Below are 22,370 nucleotides of genomic sequence, written 5' to 3'. Positions count from 1 at the left end.
GATGGGAAGTGGAGCTGCCGGGATTAGAACCGGCGCCCATATGGGATCCCGGGGCGTTCAAGGCAAGGATTTTAGCCGCTAGGCCACGCCGCCGGGCCCAGTACTGGGTTTTATCACACTGAGATCCAAAATAGTGTTTGCTTGTTTCTAAGAATGTGTAAGGGCTGAAAGAGGCATCTATTACGGATGAAAACTTGGGTCTCGGGGACACCACTCTGTGCAAACTTGGTAGTGCACACTAACTAGGAGGAGGATGGTACTGCTCACCAATAGTACTCATCTCCTCAGAGCACACCTCTTCATCTGATGGTGCAGCAATTACAGATAAAGCCCACAGGCACTGGCCCAGCAGTACAATCCTTAGGATGTGCTGAGTGTTGGGCTTTGCAAGCCCATCATTAATTCCCAGTACAGTCCCTTGTCTTCTTTCTTATTCTGAGGTTGTTGGAGGGTGATAATGACAGTCCTTGGCAACCCAGACTACTCCCAAATTGGTCACACCTAAATGTAACAATTTCTGGACCCCAATCACTCCTGTGCCATCCAAGTGTACCTGAAGCTGGCAGTGAAACATGCCAGAATTAGCCCAACTCAACTGATGCAGGCCAATCAAAAGGCTCAGGGGAGCACCAGACTAGAGGCCTCAAGTGGTTATCGGTCTGGGCATCTGGGTCGAACTTTGAGCTCAAGGATAAGGTATGTGGAAAAGCCTAGATTTTACACAAGGCTGGAGTTTCACTTCCTGCGAGTTTGAGGCTGGCTGGGTGTAGAGGTTCCAAATGCATCACAGGTAAGGAGGCCCATTGGCTTAGCCTGGCTGAATCTTAGAGTCTGGCACTGGATTCAGTTTGTTCTCTCTCCTTCCGTCAGGAATCCATGCTGTTCTTGAAGCTCAGGAGAGGTGATCCTGGCAACATACTGCCTCGCCAATGTGAATTTTTCTAAGATTCTATCAAGACAGTGTGCTGTGGTCTCTTCCCTGGCTTTCGTAGCTCTTGTCTTGGTGTGCACAGAACAGTTCCTGCCGCTGCTTGTTGCTGGAGCCTCTTCTACAGCCACTATTTTGGTTCTGTTACGAAAATCATGTAAACACCCAATTGAGTTTCTTGTAGAAGGTACAGCAGCCTAGTAAAAGGAAGTTATTATGCACGTGCCCTCAGGAAGAAATCAGTGAAGTTGCAGCATTCACCTGATCCTGATGGGAGGCTGGATGACAACTGTCCATCTAAGTTCATCCCATTTTTGGAACAGTTGCCTCTGGAAGCTTGCTACTTGCTATTGTTGGCTCTGAGACAGTCAATGTGTGTGTGGGAGGGTCATGGTAACAGGGGGTGGAGGGACACGAAACTGAAAGCCAGGGTTTTCCCTCTTCTGCTCAGTCTTTAGTAATCGTAGAACATGAGCAGCACTGCGCAGAGGAGGGCAGAAGGAGCACAACACTACCATGGGGTCCTGCCCAGCTGATGGGGGTTCTAAAGGTGTCCTAAGTAACTTACAACTTCATAAAAAATTTGATTCTGGGAAGATGGAGTGCCTTTACTATTCCTTCCATTAAGTGCAAGTAAAAACTCTGGATATAATATGGAAAATCTGAATAACACTAAAAAGTGGAGAGAGGAAAATGAACTCACTGAGATCAACCCAGTTGTGAGTTCTCTGGATTTTTTGACCTCACATATTCCAGCAGGGCACTGAAAAAATCATCAATCCCAAAGTGCCAATTGGCTTGGATAAAAAGTTTCCACAAAGCCAGGCTTTTTGCTAGCCGAAAGAATCAGGAAAGTAGTTAAATAAGAGAAAACTTTTAGGAACAAACGGACCTACTGGAGAGATTTCAGCAGCTGACCAAAGTGAGGGAAACAGGCCAGGGCAAGGCAGCTGGGGAAGGCTATTTGATGGGTAGTCTGTTGGGATGAATGCGATGGCTGTGGTGGAAAGAGAAACACAAAATGAGAATCACGGACAGGAATTTGGTAATGCCTCTGGTTTCATCATCTCTTGGTTTAGTTGGAGCAACTTGTGTTTAAAAAAACCAAAACCAAAACCAAAAAATACAATGTCTGTGACCATCCCTGCAGAATATGGGTATTTTCTATATTCTTTTCAATGTTGTAAAGATAATTCTAAGTCATACATATTGAAAGCCAATAAAGAATTAGGGAGGAAAAGAACTGAGTAGAATTTGCCAGAGAAATGTCTCAGCACTCAGCACTGAAGGAGTTCGTGAAAGGACGGCAGAGTGGTGATCAGCTGAGATCTAGCTGAGCTGTAAAGAGGCTGAGGACTCAAGACGACTTTCTCTCCCAAAGAAATGAGTGACTATGCTGACCTCCTCAATGCTGGGAGACTAATAATTAGGTTATTAAGTCTCACTTTCTTATTTTATAGGCAAAAAGGGATGTTAACAAAATAGGTGAGAGAGGTAAACATCTTAGGATCAGGTTTGGAGCTGTCTGGACAGCTAATGTTTATGAAATTGACCTTTTTAAAAAATAAACGTACAAAATACTATTTAGAAGGCATTATACTGGGTGAACTTCTACACATAGTTTGGACAAGTTAAGGTTTGATTATAAAAATATGGGGAAAGTCATAACCACAACTATTTATCGCCGTATAATTTTTCTTACTTGACATTCCGGCATTTTATCTTGGAATTTATCAGTTCTATGACTAACTAGTAATTTCCCTTTAAATGTATGTTTATCATTTAGTACAGTTTAAAAATACAGTATGGAAGCATCTTTTTATAATGATATTAAGTAGCAATTTATGTTAACAGTTTATCAGTACATGCCTTCACATTTTAAAACCAGGCAGATGGACACAGCGAGAGCTCACACTTGCTGATCCACTCTTCAAATGCCTGCAATGGCCAAGACACTAACATGAGTCAAAACTCAGGCCAGGTCTCCCACATGGGCAGCAACCGATTTCAGGAGTCTTCACTCTAACTTCCAGGGTCTACATCCACAGGAAGGTGGGGCAGGAGTTGTAGCCATGAATCAAACGCAGCACTACAATGTGTGCCAAAGGCATCTTAGCTGCAAGGTTAAATGGCCACACTTCAGATCTTAAACTCCATCCTATCAACACTTCCATAAATAAGGCAGGAATCAAATGTACTGAATTAAAATCAACTGTATACTCGGACAACTAATTTTTTTCAGACAACTACTTTTTAAAGATTTTGTTGTTGTTGTTGCTGGAAAGGGCAGATTGTATTTATGGAGAAAAGAGAGAGAAAAATCTTCCATCCACTGGTTCACTCCCCAAATGGCCACAATGACTTGGAATCAAACCAATCTAAAGCCAGGAGCTTCTTTCAGGTCTTCCATGCTGGTGCAGGATCTCAAGACTTTGGGCCATTCTCTGCTGCGTTCCGGGCCATAAGCAGAGAGTTGGATCAGAAGTGGAGCAGTCTGGACACAAATCAGCTCTTAAATGGGATATTGGCACTTACAGGTGGAGGACTGGCTTGAGGAGCCACTGTGCCAGTCCTCAGAGAGCTAATTTTTGTAAATGGTATTAAGGAGACATAATGGAGAAAGCATATTCTTTTCAGTTAGTGGTGTTGGAAAGCTGTTTTCTTTTTGACATTTAAATTAGAGTTCTAACTTATACCATTTACAAAAATCACCTCAGAATAGATATATAATCTAAATCTAAGATGTGAAATCATAATTCTCCCAGAAGAAAAAAGGGACAAGATCCTTGACATTGGCACTGGCAATGATATTATGGGTATCACATCAGAATCTCGGGCATCAATAGAAAGATAAATACATAAGACTATATCAAACTAAAGACCTCTGTACAGAGGAGAGAAAATTGAAGATCTTGGAAATTGACTTGTTCAAAAAACTCCAACCTCTGGTAACAGTCAAAATTCAAATCCAAGGCTTCCAAGCTTGGCAATTTTCCAAATTACATTGGTCCATAGTTACGATTTTTGATCAAGCTTAATTTAAAAAAAAAAATGTCTGTTTCACAGAGAAACTATCTGTAGCTGACTTGGGTTTGTGGGAATCAATGGGGAAAAGGTCAAGTATTTTGCACTGAACAAAAGGCTATCAGTTCTTTTACACATAAGAACAAAACGAGGCAAAATATTTGTTGCCAGTTTCCATGACAACAGAAGCAAATTGACTATCCTTTAAAGGACTGAGGTTTCAAAGTTAAAGTAAAATTGCACTATAATTTTTACTCAAATATCTCTGATGTTAAGGTTCTCTTGAAGAATTATTATATTGACTTTTCCTGTTTCAGAACAGAAGCTGAAACAAAAGAGGCATTAAAAACCATAATTTCATTTTTGCAATGATTGTATGACTAATAGTAGTGATGTTTGAGGTGCAAATACTACCCAAAGCTACTTTTAGCATCAATTGTTATCAGTTATGTGGCCTAAACGCAAGATTTATTCATATAAGTTAAAAAATAACAATGGTGCTGGAGCGGATGTTGCACATTGGGTTAAACCAACACTTTCAATGGTGCCTGCATTTCATGTGGAAACGCTGATTTGAGGTGTGGCTAATAAACTTCTGCTATAGCTTCCTACTAACCCACCAGAGAAGACGGGATGATGGCCCAAGGACCTGGGTCATTGCCACCCACAAGGGACACCTATATGGAGTGGCTGATGACTTCAGCTTGGCTAGCCCAGACTGCTATAACCATTAAGGGAGTGAACCAGCAGATGGAAGTTCTCTCTCTCTGTCTTCACCCATCACTCTGCCTTTCAAATAAAGACATACAACCTATGATAACAGTTATCAGAGACTGGGGATGGAATGAAAGAGTTGGATTCATTAATGAGTAGTAATGCAGTAATCAGTAATGAGTAGTAATGTAGCTTGAAGGGAAAAACAAGTTTGTGTTCTATTGCACAGGAAGTGACTATAGATGTTAATGCATTGTATAGTTAAGTATTATAAAAATCCTGGAAGACAGGATTTGGAATGATTTTAAAATAAAGCTAAATGCTTGAGGAGATACGTATCTTTACCCTGATTTGACATTCATCACATGGTACCATATTAATATGTACAATTTTTGCATGTTTAAAAAGTTTAAGCCATCTGCGTTTTTAAAATTTATTTCTCTGAAACACAGAGAAATAAAATCATGCTATTCTGAGTGACTGATACACTCAACAAATACTCTTACAAAGAGTAACTTTATAAAAGCCATTAGAAACATTTCTTCTACCAAGATACTTCAAAATAAATCTCAGTAATCTTCAGGAAAGATAGTGACACTGATTCCTGGATCATCATCATCGGGATTTTCAAGTTCTTTGTCATTTTCTTTAGTAATACGTTTGCTGGGTGATTTTTCTGGCATTTTCTTTTTCTTGTCAGTATCTGATGGTTCTGTGACATTGGTCCTTGAGTTAGTCACAGTTTCCCTTTCCAAAGCATGTTGTAGACAGCGGTAAAACCTGTAAAGAAAGGAGTATTACAATTACACCTGCATGCTCTGAAACCAAATCACTAAGAACTTACAAATTCTGTGAATCTGACAATGTTTCATATTAGCTTAATGCATACAAAATATAGTGAAGAGATAACACACCTCTCATTGCACCTAGTAGCAAAGATCCTAAACTCCTGTACAGTTACTGGCACGAAGGTAATCCTTACTAACAGTCATTTTTGCTGGCAGGATTCCATCCTGTATGTGCAGCAGTATGCACCATATTTGCATTTGCAATTTGCCCATGGAAGCTTTGATGGATATGGACATGAACCTCCTGAAGCCCCAGAACTATCTTTGGTTGTGAACTAAAGGCTGACAATGATTAGCACTTTAAAGTGGACTATGACAAAAATGAACACCAATTATTTTTAAGAACGAACAGTTTAGGCACTGGTGAAAAGAACAAACTACCCATTGTCGAAGCAGAGGCAATGGATTATGATGGCAGTCCAACTGGAAATTTTGAAAATGTACAGGCACAGCTTCTCTTTGGAACTCTGAAATAACACCACCTGTTGGTCTTGAGGCGGAAGTATGCTTCAGGGCCTGTGCATGTTATAGACAACACTTTGTGGCTGTGGAGGAAGACCCATTTTCATCCAAAACACAAATATGATATGCCAGATGGTGTCAGTCTCCTTTTTCTGATCATGAAGTGCTATCCATGACAGGAAATCGTTTCCACTATTTTTGCCACTCAGTGCTCTAAAGTGCAGTGTGACCCAGTCCTGTTTCTAAATTATATTTTATCCTAGAAAATTAAAGGCAAGATTACGTTACTCACTTATCATTACAGAGTTAACAGCTTGTATAAACGACCTGTGAGTCATATTAGCAAGGTAATGGAAGAACAGATGTGTTAATTTAATCTTCTGTTAAAGAACCTAAGAATTCAAAAGATTCATCCTTAGGGTACTCAGAAACAAAAGATAAAACGGAACAAAGATTCTTGCTGAAAATCAAGAATAAAAGCTACAAATACTAATTTAGCTTCATCTTTTCAAAAGAGAACATTGAAAGATCTCTGAAAAGCTATCTTAATAAATCAAAAAAATTTGTTTTCCACTGACCTGTTCTGTCTTCCTACTACAACCCTCTCCACATGATCTAAAACCCAATTCTCAAAGTGTAGTTTTCCAAGCACTCACAGGCAACATAAAGAAGTATGAAAATGAAATAAATGTATGCTTAGGCAACTTTTTCTCTTCTTAGAAATAAAACCAAGTGCTCTTCCATTTCTCTATCTCTACAATCAAGGTTATAACACACATGGACAACTTGTACTAAGTTCTCTTCACAGGAGAGACATTTTCAAACCTCTCCTGAGAAAATGAATTTATTATTTTTCAAAGATACAGAACTGCATGCAATAAAAACTGGAATTTTTTTTTTACTTCTGAAACAGGAATATAGATTTTAGGAAACCTAGATATAATTTTATATAATTTTTAGGCTTTAATCATATTTGAATTTAAACTGGTTAAGTTACAGCATTTTTTACTGAAATACACACACACACACACACACACAAACACAGTTTGTGGCAGGGCCTGTGCTAGGTGCTGGAAGCCCATATAGTTATTGTAAACATTATATCATTATAGAAATATAAAAAACACAACATTGCAATGTTACTTCACACATTTTAGGATTGTTACTACATAGATAGATACATGGATAGAGATACATATTAAAAATAAATAAATAAGTAAATAAGTGAATAAATAAAAAGTATTAGCAGGATGTGGTTCTAGTTTCTTCCGACTGGGAATATAAAATGGTGAACTGCTATACAAATCTCTATTGTGTCTTTTCAAAAAACAACAAAAAAATTTAATGTAGAATTACCTTACAATTCAGTAATTCCACAAAAACAACTAAAAATGCACTTGAATCAATCTATGGGTACCAATTTTGAGAGCATTCTTTGAAACCCAAATATTCATTGACAAGGACTGGACAAACAAAATGCAGCTTATGAACATAATGCAGTACTTATTACTCAGTGTTAAAGATGACATTCTGACACACGCTACAGCATGGAATTGCCCTGAGCCATGAGGTAAGTGAAGGAAGACAACACAAAGGGACAACTATAGTATGATTCCTCTAACATGAGGTACTTATGTAGTCAAATTCACAGAAATCAGGGGCTGGAGTATTGTAAATGGGGAGTGTTTAATGAGTAGAGATGAGGAGTTTCAGATGATGAAGAAGTTCTGGGGATGGATGGTGGTAAAGCGAAGGCTGTATAACAATGTGCATGTACTTAGTGCCATTAGTTAAAATGGCAAATTCCACAGTATACTCTTTTACCACAAAAAGAAAAAAAAAGTTAAAGTCAACCATTGAAATTACAGCCAATTACTTTTTATTTCAGATTTGCTTTGTTCTTAACAACATTATATGCCAATATAGTCAACCCTTTTATTCTACATTTTATTTAACATCATCTTATTACACAGTTGATGAAAAGACGAACATGGCTAATTTCATTTTACTCACAGCCAAACGGTGGTTTCATCTGATCCCTGCACTGAGGCCTTGCTAACAGACACAAAAGAAACCTTCCTCTTGTAGTTAGAAAACAGATCTCCACACTTCATGGTTTTCACCTGGCAATCATTATGTATGAAATTGTCTTACTCTGACTGGTGTCAGCTCCTGTCTCTTCCAGTCTCCCAATCAGCTGTTTATAAAGCAGGCTGCCACTTCCAGGCCTTGTCCTGCCCAGTTCCAGAAACCACAGAAACTCCACTGTTTCTGTTGGAGAAGCCCAAGTAAGAAGGGAGCTTGGGGATTGTTTTTAATAAACAAGATCTTTTGCTCTTAACATTTTTTTTACCTTAACTGATTTTTAATGTTTCCAGGGTATTTCTTAGCACTGAATGTTACTCGTTAGGATAGTATGAGCTGTAAACATTTTCATAAAGACATTCGAATGGCAAAACTTAGGTCCTATGACAAACAATCTTAGTACCTGATGCCTGATTGCACCTGCAGCATTTATTTTTTTCTCTTGTTAAAATCAGAAGAGTAACTGTGCATTTGAGTGAGTGCGCAGCTGTCCCGAAGGAGCCCCCTAATTTGCTCACACTTTCTGAATTCACATGTAATCTTCTAATCAGTATCTTAAGACACTTTTTACTCTTCTTTAATTTTTCTGATTTTATATGATGAACACGGCTCTCTTGATAGCAGCATGCACACTATAATCTCAAAACATATTTTTTCAGTCACTGGATTTAAAACATAATTTGATTTTATAGTTGGTGAACGTGGTTCAATTAACTTCACCAGGTGTACAGTTAGTTGATCTTGGCTATATTTATAATCTTGTTGAAATTCAAGTAAGGAAGCAGAAAAAAAAACTGATTTGCTGCTGCCAATGTTTTAGCAAACAGTCTTGCTGGATTACTATTTAATGTGGCAAGGCACAATAGATTCTGACATATGGGTTAACGGTGGAGTGTAGAGGCACACCTCAGTTGTTTACCTGGAATCATAAACTTAGTAAGAATGTAGGCTTAAAACACTTTGGGAGCAGGTTTTGTGGTTAGTTTCCATCAGCCAGGGTTTAGCTAGAAAATTAAGCCCTAAGACACTGATTATACATAATGAATTTCTTTTCAATGTGTTCAAGATGGTACCTGTTTTACATCTTAGAATTGAGAAAACAATCACTTGGAAAAGTTGCGACTTTTGTGATTCAAATGAAGACCTGGTAGAGAAAGCCTAGAGGGTGATACTGAATAGTTAAAAGTCTGTTTTCTATGAGTCAGTGAAGGAGGAGGAGGAATAGGCTACCCTGAGTCTATATCATGATAAGGAGGGTCAGTCATTATACAAATGCCATTATATGAATACTAGTAATTTTTCCTTTCCGTGGACATTTCCCTCAAACAGAGAGGAGCTATGAAGCCAAAAGAGTTGAGTAACTTGGTGAAATCAGGATTTGAATCCAGTTTTGCCTTTGAAGACCAGGTCTACCTCTTTTGACCATGCCACATCACTATCATTGGTGCTTCTGGCCTTAGTAGCTTCAAGAAAGTTCTAGATATTAAAGAATTTGAAAAAGGCCAATCAAGCAGTAGGACTCTTTTACAGACATCCTAATTGGGCTGTGGACAATCACTTAGTAGACAGACAGACATACCAGGCGCATCCTACTTGTTAAGGTCAGTCAATGAAGTTACTGAAACAGCCTTGTACAGAAAAAGCAGTGGTCAGGATGGAGCACAAACAGAAGATATTTAAACAATAAGTGACTGGATGTGAGCTAGTCACGGGGAAGGAAAAGAGGAAAAAAACTATAAATGTGAAATTTATCTCACTGCTTAGACAACTTGCTGATGCAATCAGTGGTGTTATCTGCATATATTAAAGGCAGCAAAATAGTTACTTACAAACATTCTATTTTCAAGAAAAACTTGAGGAAAGGAAAAGTTTTATTTGCCAGAAGGTGAAGTTGAAGAAAAAGAGAAGTATAAACATGAACTAACAATCATAATCCTTTGTACCTGGATGATTAAGTCAAGTCTAGATCCAAGCTTAGTAAGCACAGGATACCGAACTAATTAGAGGTATAAAAATTTACCAACCTCAAATGAACCAAGCTGTGTTTATCACAGGGAAGTTCCAGGCCGTAACTTGTAGATCACTTCCAGGGGCAGTGCGCCTCCTCTCTACCAGGCTCAGCTTCGTCAGTTACCGTTCCTGTGGCTGTCCGGCTCTTTGACCTGTGCCACTGGTTCTCTCCTTAATGCTTGTTTCTGGCAGCTATGTCTCCATCCCCCAGAATGCTCAATTTAGTGCTCATTATAATCTGGCCTATTCTTGTCTACTACCTTGATCATCTTTTCTTATCAGTAATAAGTCTACAAGCAGATAATCAGTTCAGATTATAAATGAAAGATGGTATGCATTAATATTTGTAACGATGACTCGGGCATATAAGAATTACATGAGAATATCCGATGAACATACCTTTCAATTCTTTTTTTGTTTTCCTCCATTTTTTGATTTGCTATATTTATTAGGAAGTCAACATATTCCTGAGTCACCATCAGTTTTCCCTTACGGCTTAATGGAACTTCTAAGCCATGTGTACTGCGGACAGCCTATAAAGAAAAAACAATTTATGTATTTGGTGCTATATACTAGGGTCACTGAATATAATTAAAGTCCCCATTTTAGCATTGCTTGAACAGTCTTGTGCTTTGTTGTAACTTTGCTAAACTCAGTTAAAACAAAAGAAATGAAGCAGATTTTCCCATCAGTCACTATCAAAAAGAAACTGTATATATTCTCTTCAGAAAAGCAGATACTATCAAAACTCAATAACCTTTAACAGTTTCAACATCACTATACCTTGGTAAATTTAATATACAATTTAAAGAAATAAATAATTGAAATTTCAAGGGAAAAACCCAAAGGGTTTGGATGCCAAAGTCTCTTAGCACTGCTAGAGCCAAGGACGACTACCTCTATCGCATATAATGCAGAAGTAAACCATGTCTGCTCCGTCACTCAGTAACTCATTTCTCCATTCTTTCTGGTTGCCACTGTTTTTAACCCTTCTGACCAAGTGTGTTCTAAGCAGAACCAAACACTGGTCTACAACAACAAAACTCTAACTATTATGAAGAACAGTGAATCATTCAATGAATCTTTGCCAACTAACTGTAATTTTCCAGGTGGTATGTAAGATGCAAACACACAAGGAGACTGTAAAATGCTTCCTGCCTTAAGAGCTCACACTTTAGAGCAGGGAATAAAGAGATGAGTACAGGATTATAACACAACCTACGTTGTATGACACAAGAAACATGCACTTCCAGGCTCACACACACACATGCAATGCTAGGGACATGTAAAGGAGGGGCAATTAACTGAATCTGAAGATTTATCTTTATGGGAAAAGTAACAATTAAAATTTGGGATTTTAAAGAGAGAATACAATTTCACCAGGTACAAAAATGAGCCCAAATTCCAGCCAACAGATTAACTTATTTGTATGTACAGAGTCATGAAAGAAAATAATACATTGGAAAATAATGAACACTTCTCTACAGCTACAACATTATTATGTTACCAGAAAGTGAATACGAATAGGCAGATGCAAAACTGTTTGCGCATGGTCTTGAATATAAAGAAAACATCTGGAGGCCCTAATGTTTGATAAGGAGGATGCTAACAATAATAACTGGAGGGACTCATGGAGTAGTCCACAGTAGGAAGTTCAGTGAGGAAACAATTGTGAAGAGGGGCTGATGAAGATACAAAGAGATCCTGGGCTGGAGTCAGGTATGTGAGAGAAAGAAGTGCTTCAGAGTTGTAACCAATGAATATGTAAGATAAAGGAAGGTGAAAGAATGGCTCTGCTCTTGTCTGGGCCACTGGATGCACTGCAGATGCGCTGTACAAACCAGTCCTATGGACACTGACTTGCTTTAGTCACATTTGATGTCTTCTTTTGTAAGAAGTTTGGAAATGGGCTTTTGTTAAAAATAGAAAACAGAGGATAGGTGTTTAAAGCATTGGCCAAACTTGCCTCTTGGGCAACCTGTATCCAAGCGCAGGGTTCCTGGTTCAAGTCCTAGCTCCTCTGCTTCAGATCTAACTTCCTGGTAACTGGAATCCTAAGAGGCAGCAGGTGATGGATCAAGTACATGTATCAGTGACCCATGTGAGGTACCTGGGATGAATTGTGGCCTCCTGACTTAACCTTAGTCCATCCTGGGCTGTTTTAGGTATTTGGGGAGTAAGCCAGTGGGTAGAAAAATCTCACAGAAAATGTGGGACTTACAAGGGATCTAAAGATCATCTTTTCCAAGGATTGGCAATTTTTTAAAGGGATGGATAATATATTTTACTTGGAAGATTGTGTGGTATCAGGGGGTTTGGTTTCGACATCCACTTCCAATTCCTGACTCAACTTTCTGCTAATGCAGATCCTGGGGGGAAATAATGATGGTTCAAGTAATTCAGTTTCTGCCATTCTATGGAATACCTGGATTGAGTCCCCAGCTCCAAGTTCCAGACCTAATTGGGCGCTATTTCAGGCATCTGAGAAGTGTGAGGGAGAGAATGGCAGCCCACACTTCTCTCTCTCTTTCTGCCTCTCAAATAAGTAAATGGAGGAGAGCATTATCAATGAACAGTTCCAATGTAAATCTAAACTCTGCATGCTACCCTGTGGAGAGGGGATGTCGATGATGGTCTCTGAGCAAGGCAAATGGCAAGGTCTGTGTTGGAAACTAAAGGCAGTGTCTAAAAAAAGGAACATCCACTAGCCCAATCACTTCACTTAGAGAACTACTTTTACCAAAAGGAATATTACCAGCATAATCTTCCCTCTCTTTCCCACTGTTATGCCAGAATTCCTGAAGCCAGCATCAATTGCCACTGAATGCTGCAAGAAAATAAAGCTTGTTAAATTCAGACATTCTAGCTAGTGGTAATTTGACAAGTTGAAGAAACATACACAACACCAAAATCTAGTAAGGGTATTTGGTTATTCAATATGGATTATGCTTAAAAGTCCTATTAGAATTCACTTTCGACATATTCAAATGTCAACTTTGGAAGTGTCACTGAAAAAGACTAAAATTAGAATTCCATAAGATACAGAGGGCTACAAAATATTTCAAAAGTTGAAGATGACCAAAAATAATCATTCTTATTATTCCATTATATAAAATAAGCTTCTTAAAAGTATTGTTCAAATTAGCATCTTAAAGCATTCTGAACTGTAATGACTTGGTATGTTACTCTGTTTTATCGGCCTCCACGTGTCAGAGAGCCTGGGGGACCAGACGGGAGATCCTTTCTTTCTCTAGCTCAGTTCTGCATCAGGAAGGATTTTGTTCCGCAGTGGTTACTTGGCAACATCTGAAGACTTTGCTGGATATCAAGTTCTCACAAGAAATGACAATCTGAGGGGGCTCGACCAGCACATGGTGGGCAGAGGGCAGGGATGCTGCCTAAGCATTCTGCAAGGTATAGGGAATCTTCCAAAGAACTATCTGACCACAAATATCAACAGTGCCAGTTGAGAAGCCTTGTTCTAAGCATAAGGTCTGCTTTTGAAATTCTATCCAATTTCCAGGTTTAAATATCACATATATGTTGTCCCTCATTTCCATATCATACCTCTACCCTGAAATTGATTTCACCTATTACATACCCATTTCTCTCACAGTCAATCTTCTTAAGCTCAGTAAATACTACTGTCCATCCAATTACTCCAGCTCCATATCTAGTCAGTATTGGTGTTCTTACTCCTGCATTCTATATACCCAACTTCTCCTTGGTTTTACATCCAAACACACTTCCAACTCACCAAGCTCTGCATATCCACTGCCCGTTCTAGTTCCCATTCCATTTCTGCTTGCCCTCAGTAGCAGTCCCGATCACAGACTACTCTTGCCTCCTCCAGATGATTCAGCCAAGGGTGGGCTCTAAATTGTAAACCAGGGCTCTCTGTGCTCTGCTGGACCAGCTCTGCCTTTTCTCTAACCTTTTATCTTTGTATTTCCCCTCCTTTCCTGCCATAACCTCTTCATCTTTGCGGGTCTCTGACTACTCTCTCAGTGGATGACTGCTTATCACTCATCTCATTTCCACTCAGTGCTATCTTCTCAGAGTCCTTCATTTTATAACCACTCCTCCCTGAAATACCTCTCCCCTTACTCTCTAGTGGAAGCACCCTGCTTGTTTTCCTCACAGCACTTAACACAAGGACAAAGTAGTGTTTACCTACACATTGAATGCCTCTCTCCCCAGAATGCATCAGTCTCTTAGCAGAGGGATAGTATCTGATTTTTTCCAGTTTTCTGCATTACCTGGCAGCAAGCCTGGCCTACTGCAGGTGCTCACAAAGGGACTGTGTTCCTCAGGCCCTTGTTTTTTTTTTTTTTTCCTTTCATATATCCCACCCAGGTGACTTCACTGAGACTGTGCAGTGTCATCTCTCCCAACGGGTCTCCAGTCCAGGCTGCTTCTAGATAAAGTGGCAGACCTCTAACCAAATACCTCTAAAACTTTCAGGAGTTGTGAAAAACTGAATTGTGTGTATGAGGCTTCACAATTCTTATGCTAAAACCCTAATCCCAGTGTGATTCTATTTAGAGATGGCATCTTTCAGATAGTAATTAATGGTAAAGGGTGTCAGAAGCCTAGATCCCTAACTTAAGCCTAGAGTCTCTAGGGGAAGAGATTGATGGCAGGCATCTGGTCTCAGCGGAAAAGCCACTGAAGCACACAGGCCACAGGCCACAAGTGAAACCAACCCTGCTGGCACACTGACATAGGAATTACAACATCCAGATGGTGAGAAAACAGCTTCCTACTGTTTAAACAACCCAGTCTGAGGTACTTGATTATGTAGCCTTGTCAGGTCTTCAAGCCATTTAACACACAAGATTCTTTACCCCCACTTCTTATCGCTTCACCCCTGCTGCCCTAGCACTCCCCATTTGAGTGAGGATACTACCCAACACCCAGGAGCTCAAGCCAGATCCTTAGCAGCTATGTTTTTTCCCCATTCTCCCACAGGTTATCCTCCCCAATCCACAAGTTTGTGGATTCAAACACTTAACTATGTTTTGACTCTATATCCTTGGCAGGCCAATTCACTAGCATTTCACATTCACAGAAACATAATCAACTCCCAATTTATCTGCTTTCAAGCTTAACTCCACTCTACTCTCTCATGCAGCACACCTGGGGTGCTGAGCATACCAATCCCATTCACTAGCCCTTGCAGGTAATTATCCCTTTATAAAGTTTCCTAGCACTTATAAAGCATTCGAAACTCTTTATCCTGGTTCATTAGGCACCAAATGATCTGTTATATCGTCTCTATTTTCACTCTCCCGTCTAACCCACTGTGTGCACACAAAAAGTTCTTCCTTGCTTCATAAATTTTGTGTATCCTTTTCCATCTGCCTAGAATGTTCATCGTTACTTTTATAGGTCTCCTTCTTCCTGTTCTTTAAGTCTTCATACAAAAACACCCTAGCCAGAGAGGCCTGGCCTAAAGCATGCCAACTCTATTACCAGTTCGATTTTCCCTGAGCGAGAACTGGAATTTACACTTATTCTCTTTTCTTTTCTTGACTTGTGTTTTCTGTCCCCCCAACTTAGAAAACTAAGTCTTTAATCTTAATCATCACAACCCACTGTATGTTTGTTGAATATAAATTGCACATATAAATTACATGCAATTCAAAAACAAGCCTCAAGGCCATATATATATATATATATATATATATATATATATATATATATCCCTAATATGTCATATATATTATAGATAAGCATAAAGACAGAAAAATGAACAGAAAAGTGAAATAAAAAATCAAGTCTAAACAGACATCTACCTGATACTAAATTGAGGAAAATTAAATACTCCTTAAAGATATTTAATTTAACACATGGTTCCACTGAAATTTTTTTCTAGAAGCTCAGCAAGCAAAAATAAAATGCAGTATCAAAGTGAAACTTTTAAATAGATTGGTTAAGGAAGAAAACATGAACTTGCATATTATAGTTTGCTAGTAATTATTTTTTTTTTAATACTAAAAGTAAAACACATATATTAGATAAACAAATAAGCAAATAAAAAGCTCACAGAACACCACAATAGTCTCCTGGGAGACTTAACAATTCCAATCCCACTTAATGGACAGAACTAATAAATTCGAGTATAATTAAAAATATTACCAGAATCTGTGCATCCTGCAACTGTCGACACTGCACATGAAGAACAAATGGTTCAAATTTCAAAATGGCATCACCGTTGGCCTTCTTCAGGGCTACAATCTAAAGAAAAGAGAAGTGATATTAGATACAACATCATGGGTATTTCCGCAGGCAGTTTGTAAAGAAATAACAGTGTGACTTAAAAGAAGAGCAGGACAGACTATGTCTGGAGTCTTAAGTTCCCAGACTGCTGGTGCCAGAAAACCAGGTTAAACTCTGTGGGCAGCAGTCCATGAGTGCGCAAAAAATCCAAGACCAAGATGGAGGCCTGTGGGCAAAGGTCCACAGCTGGGCAATCGTCTAAAGCCACAGAACTCTGTGTTTTAAGGATGTCCTTGGACACTCATGTGCTGAGTGCTGCACTTGGCTCACCTTGTTACTTCCTAATCTTCTAGCACTGGTTGGCTAACATCATACAGGCAATGTAGCTGTCAACCTTTGTGTCACATCATTCCATGCAGTCTGACACCTCAAGCAGCTCAAGAGGCAGCAAGCCTTCCAGGTCTTCTCCATCCACAGAGAAACAAGCTTCCCTCTGGCTGCCCGCTCTCATGGTCTTTATCTTGTGTCTGTCCCACTTCTTATTTTGCCAACTGCATGTCACCCTCTTGCCAACCCTGTTCGTGCCAGGCTAGTCGTGGTGGGCAGGCTCTGCTGTCCAGTGATTCTCTCCCTCATACAGATATTCTGCTTTTCCTGAAACCTTAAGAGTTACTCAGTCTGCTTTTCCTGCAACAACTTTTACCCTTGTGACTTTCTGGTGTGTGTGTGTGCTTTTCAACCAAAGACTTATTAATTTACTTATTTTCTTAAAACCCGTGAAGTCTAATTCTGGAAAACTTTCTGTAGTATTTTTCCACTACATCTACATCTTGTGAAGGAAATTTCCATTTTATTTCATCCCATAACAGACTGCATCAAGGAAGGTGGTTTATTAAAAAATGTACCTGGGCACTATTAAGTTTGGTGAGTTTTCTATAATGGGAGAGAAGTGTCCCAGTGCAGTCTAATGCCTTCTCGCGTTCCCAAGAGCCTCGTGTTCAGAGCAGGATGCATGCGGCTAACTTCGCGAATCACACTGCACACAAAATGCCCAGAGCACAGACAGTGCCTTCCTGCCCCTCCCTGTAATGCACAAGGGAACTTGCCACAAACTCCTTAGCTCCATGTGCGTCTTGGATGTTCAGCTACCTGTATGGCAGAGCCCATGGGGCAAGGGCTAGCAGCTTCCATTGTAGCACAAAGTGAGATGTATACGACCACAACAGCCTTGTCAGCTGTGGAAGAGATCTGTTGCGAGAGGCTGGCTCTCGTGTACTATCGGTCTCTACTCCTGCTATAAGGCACTTCCTCACTTAAGCCTAGTGTTACAGCTGGCTGTTCTTAGCAACCTTGAGTCATGCAACGGTTTTTTGACTGCGTGGAATTTACCTGCCTTGATTTTCACTATATACATGGTACAGGCTATCCTGCAGCATAGTCTGACCACTTAGTAAAACACTTAATACTGCACTTGAGCTAGAATTTATACAGCACTGTATGTTTCTTTTCTTAGCATTCCGGAGCAGCACCATCCCTCCTTCATGATATTTGTTTCTGGTAGGGCCTTGCCACTCATGACACTCCCTATTATTTCACAGGTGCCAAGTGCCTATGTCTGATTAAGGCTATCCATTCCACCAGTAAAAATAACTGATTGGAAAGCACATCCGGTCTACACAGGAAACCCTCTCAGAGACTGATACAGGACTCTCAGGTAAAGCAGATCTTCTTGCTGGCAGCTGCCGTTCCTGCCACAAAGCTCGTCTGCAGCAGCAGAGAGTGACAGCAAACACTCAGCGAGAACCAGCAAACAAAGGTGGAGATGGGAGAACTCCGAGGAGTACCTGAGCCTACAGAGCCACTTGTCCTTTCAAGCTCCAATTATCTTTCTTAGCTAACTACAGAAATCTTTATTCATAATACAGAGTTGGATTTCTAAATTCAATAGAGATTAAAAGTCCCTGGCCAATTCAAACTTACCTGAATGTACCTCAACCCTTTCATTTAGGGAGCTAAACCATCCAGCACAGGCATGAAGGTTTGAAAGCAATTCAGGTAAGTAGTGAATTTATTTTCACTGGTGAATACAGATAGCACTAAACACTTACTCTTCTACAGTTTTTCTAGGTCACAGAATTATCAAATGACAGAGCTGAAATTAAAACTTCAGATCCACTATGTCCATACAACTTCTGCTGTGTTCAAGGGGATATGTTCTGTTGGGCAGTGGTAAGTCATAGCTGCTTATGTATTTATATTTCTACACCTTGATGTCCTAGGGCCCCCAAAAGGCATTGTAATGCAAGCTTTCTAGGGTTTATAAACTTTAGCCATGATAATTATGTACATAAATCATTCTGATTTTTTTTACATTTATTTAAAGTAGTTGCAAATGTAAAAAATGCTTTTAAATTATATAGAAAAACTTACCACATCATCCTTAACACAAGGTTTATGTGTAACCAGTAGCCAGCAACACTGTTTTTTTTGAACTTCAAAGCCATTCATGCCCTAAAATAACAAATAAAAGTTAACCATGTAACATTTACAAAAATAATATGTATACTACATATTGTAGGCTTTCTTAAATGAGTGTCTGCAGCCATGGTTTTAAATGTTACTGAAAATAGCTCAACAATTTTTTGAGGGGTAAAGTTAGCTGAAAACCAAAATGAAATAAAATAAGAGAAACAGAAATAAAATAATGTGAAAATACCTGAAAGTATATTCTGCATAATGGTTATGATTTTGTGAAAAGGATTATAAGAGAATGCATGCTAGCAGTACCTGAGCTGTACTATTTGGTTGGCATAATACACAAAGAAACAAAAAAGAATGTGAATCTCCTCTGTAGCAGAGCAATGTCCCAATCCCGCAAGAGCTCTCCCACTCCCTTCTGACATCTGTGCTGCTCGTGCCTGATTCTTCCCTGGTCTCAACAGGCACAAATCTGTGACCTCAGAATGAGGATTTAAATGCAGTCCCCAAAGTAACAATGACTGATAAGTGCAAGTTACAATAAAACAAACCTTTGTTTTTGTTTTTTAAATAATCTGAGAAGCAGAGAGACAGAAAGACGGACATACACAGAGAGCTCCTGCCGGTCGGTTCATTCCCCAAACACCCACACTGGCTGCAGCGGATGCCAGGAACCAGGAACTCAACTCGGGTTTACCATGTGGGTGGCAGGAACCCAAATACTTAAGCCTTCACTGCTGCCTCCCTGGGTTTGAGCAACAGGATGCTGGAACCCGGAGCCAGGGACTGGGGGTGGGTACCTGGGGCATTCAGACACCTTAAACACAGGCCGAACACCTGCCAGAAGAAGGCAAACAATTCAATAGTGCCTTATACAAGCAACTGTTTATTCCCAAAGTTGTGTTAGGTACTTTGGGCACACACAGATTGTACGTTTAAGACACTGGAAGGAGGATACAGGAAACCGCATCACTATACCTCTATAAATAACTCTTTATGCAGAGGGGCCACAGGAGACTGTTGTCAGGCCTCGGAACCAGGAAGGGATACACAAGTCCTAAGTCTCGGTCTTGTTCTCAGTTGAAGAATTGGAGAACTTAGAAATCCGACTTTCCTGGGGGTTACTCTAAGTCTCAGAGCCACGTGTGTGTTCCTCCTAACCAGTTCATGGGATCCAACAGCACAATTCAGGAACTAATGTTTTTCTAGTTTACCTGATTTATAATCTCCTTACGCAGATTTTTATAGTTTTTCTTTTACTATCCTTATGTAAGCTGCTTCAAATCCTTCCTGAAATAAGGCAGAGAAAACACACAACAAAAGAAAACAAAGTAAATGAAAAGAGGCCCAGGTAAAGTCCTAAGGAGGTTCAGAAGAAATAGGAATTACTTCCAAGTGGGTTGGGGAGGAGGTGGTGGAGATGGTGGGATGTTTGCCGGTTAAGGTGGGAGAGGGGATGCTAACAAAGACGGGGGAACATCACAAGGGCAAAATTAACAAAGGCAAAAATAGCGAAATTCAAGGCAAGAAAGTTCAGTTTCAGTAACTAAATAAGGAGGAAGAAAAGCAATATAAACTAGGGTTGAAACACACATGTATTGAAGTAGAGGATGGAAATTTGATGTAAAAAAATCTCATAAGAAAAGATTTCACCAGGGATGACAAGCAGAATTATGTTTCAGCACAGTAAACTTGTTGCTGTGTAACACTATTCAGACAAGAGAGGATAGTTCAGTGATTTAACAAGCAACCAACACAAAAATCCAGGTCAGGTAGGACAGATAACTGGAAGCAAGGAAAGACTGTGTGTGGACAAGAGCTTCAGGAGGCAAAGCAAACAGTATAAACCGAACAGGCTCCTGCTACCTTGGAAAACCAGCAAATGATCACTCCCTGACGGACCTAGGTAACAAGTTCACGAAAGTGCCAGCTCCATGCTCAGAATAAACTACTACTGATAAAATCAACAGGTAGCCTAGCAGCTAAAGTCCTCACTTTGCATGCTCTGGGATCCCATGTGGGCACCCGTTCTAGTCCCAGCTGCTTCACTTCCCTTCCAGCTCCCTGCCTGTGGCCTGGGAGAGCAGTTGAGGACAGCCCAAAGCCTTGGGACCCTGCATCCACATAGGAGACCCAGAAGAAGTTCCAGGCTCCTGGCTTCAGATAGGTGCAGTTCTGGCCATTGCAGTCACTTGGGGAGTGAACTGCATCTTTCTCTCTGTCTCTCCTTTTCTTTATAAATCTGACTCTTCAATCAAAGTAGATAAATTTTTATAGCACACTTAATACAGATTAATCATGATACTAATATTTCAAATAAATCATTTCACTTCCTCCACCCAAGACCCCACTGTTCTTTATTATCCTCAGTTCATGCAAATAGAAGGGGCTAAATTTAAGTAACTTTTCTAAGCTCATGTATCCAGTAATTCTGATTACTGGTTTGAAATCTGAATAGTATCATGCCTAAAACACATGAAGAGATGCTAAAAATTTCACAAGAAGTAAATGAAAAGGACAGGCATGTTTTGGTTCAGTGGTGAAGCTTCCCCCAGGATCCGACCTGGAGCATCTGTGTTGGGGTTCTGGCTCCGGGCTGCATCTCTGATTTCTGCTAATAACAGACCTTGCAAGACAGGGAAGACCTTAAATTGAGTTCCTGGGTCTTGGCTTTTGTGTGGCCCAGCCCCAACTTTTGTGGGAATTCGGACAGTTAACCAAAAGATGAGAGATCTGTCTACTTTCAAATAGGTAAAATAAGTAAAAATTTAAAAGGTTAAATTTATTTTGGTGCCCCCAAATTTTGAAATCCATGCAGCTTTTTTTCTTTCCTTTTTTTTTTTTTTTTTGCACTACACATTTTCTACGAAGGTCCTGAAGACACATAGTGTTTAAAAATTTCTTGGTCCAAAAGAAACATGTTTTTAACGCCATTTTCCCGTGCAAGTTTGAAGCAATCTATGAAAACCATCAGGGCTGTAATAAAGCGGTGAGCCACTAGGAGGCAGTAAGCTCCTTAACGGATGACGTTCCCCAAGTAGTAGCTGCTCTGACAGGGAGGATGAAGAATGCGGTTCAAGACATCATCAGGTTACAAAGTCTTCTAAGTTTCCTTGGTACAAAAAAAAAGCCATATTTTATAATCCTTGCTATTCAGCATCGTCATTGGGCCAATGATCTGTGGTCCCTGTGTCAGGCCCTACCCTAGCACGACTTACAGGTTCCAAAGGATGGACACTGAATTCCAGAAACGCCCTTAAGCTGCAGCCCGCGGAAACCCGAGCCCGGGCCGGCCGGCGGCCTGAGCCGACGCGGACGCCGAGGAGGCCGGGCAGCCTCACCCCGTCCAGCAGCCTCACCCCGTCCAGCAGCACCACGCGACCGGCGCACGAGCTCGTCGTGAAGAACTGCTCCTGCGCGTTCAGGAGCCGCACCACCTCCACCGCGTCTTCGTCCACACTGCCCTTCCGGCTGAGGTCCGCCTTGCCCAGACACTGCGCCTTCCACCTGCTGAACTCGGCGCCGCGCTCCATTCCTGAGCGCCTTCCCGCGGGCCGCGGCTCCGCTGGGCGCAGCCATGTTGAAGCGAGCGGCGGCCG

At 40.3% G+C, this 22,370-nt stretch overlaps 1 protein-coding gene across 1 annotated transcript; it reads right to left on the bottom strand.

Annotated features, from left to right (window-relative positions):
• Positions 1-5,166: 5,166 nt before the first annotated feature.
• TYW3 (tRNA-yW synthesizing protein 3 homolog) lies at positions 5,167-22,347 on the bottom strand. The gene is made up of 6 exons (XM_004597529.3): positions 22,131-22,347; positions 18,724-18,804; positions 16,213-16,311; positions 12,827-12,898; positions 10,471-10,604; positions 5,167-5,446 (listed from the first exon to the last, which is right to left on the bottom strand). The coding sequence occupies exons 1-6, from the start codon at positions 22,302-22,304 to the stop codon at positions 5,236-5,238; spliced, it is 771 nt and encodes a 256-aa protein (XP_004597586.2). The 5' UTR covers positions 22,305-22,347; the 3' UTR covers positions 5,167-5,235.
• Between the last annotated feature and the right edge of the window lie 23 nt (positions 22,348-22,370).

Source organism: Ochotona princeps, chromosome 2 (assembly GCF_030435755.1).
Source record: "Ochotona princeps isolate mOchPri1 chromosome 2, mOchPri1.hap1, whole genome shotgun sequence".
Taxonomy (NCBI): domain Eukaryota; kingdom Metazoa; phylum Chordata; class Mammalia; order Lagomorpha; family Ochotonidae; genus Ochotona; species Ochotona princeps.
This window is presented reverse-complemented; position numbering and strand designations above follow the sequence as displayed.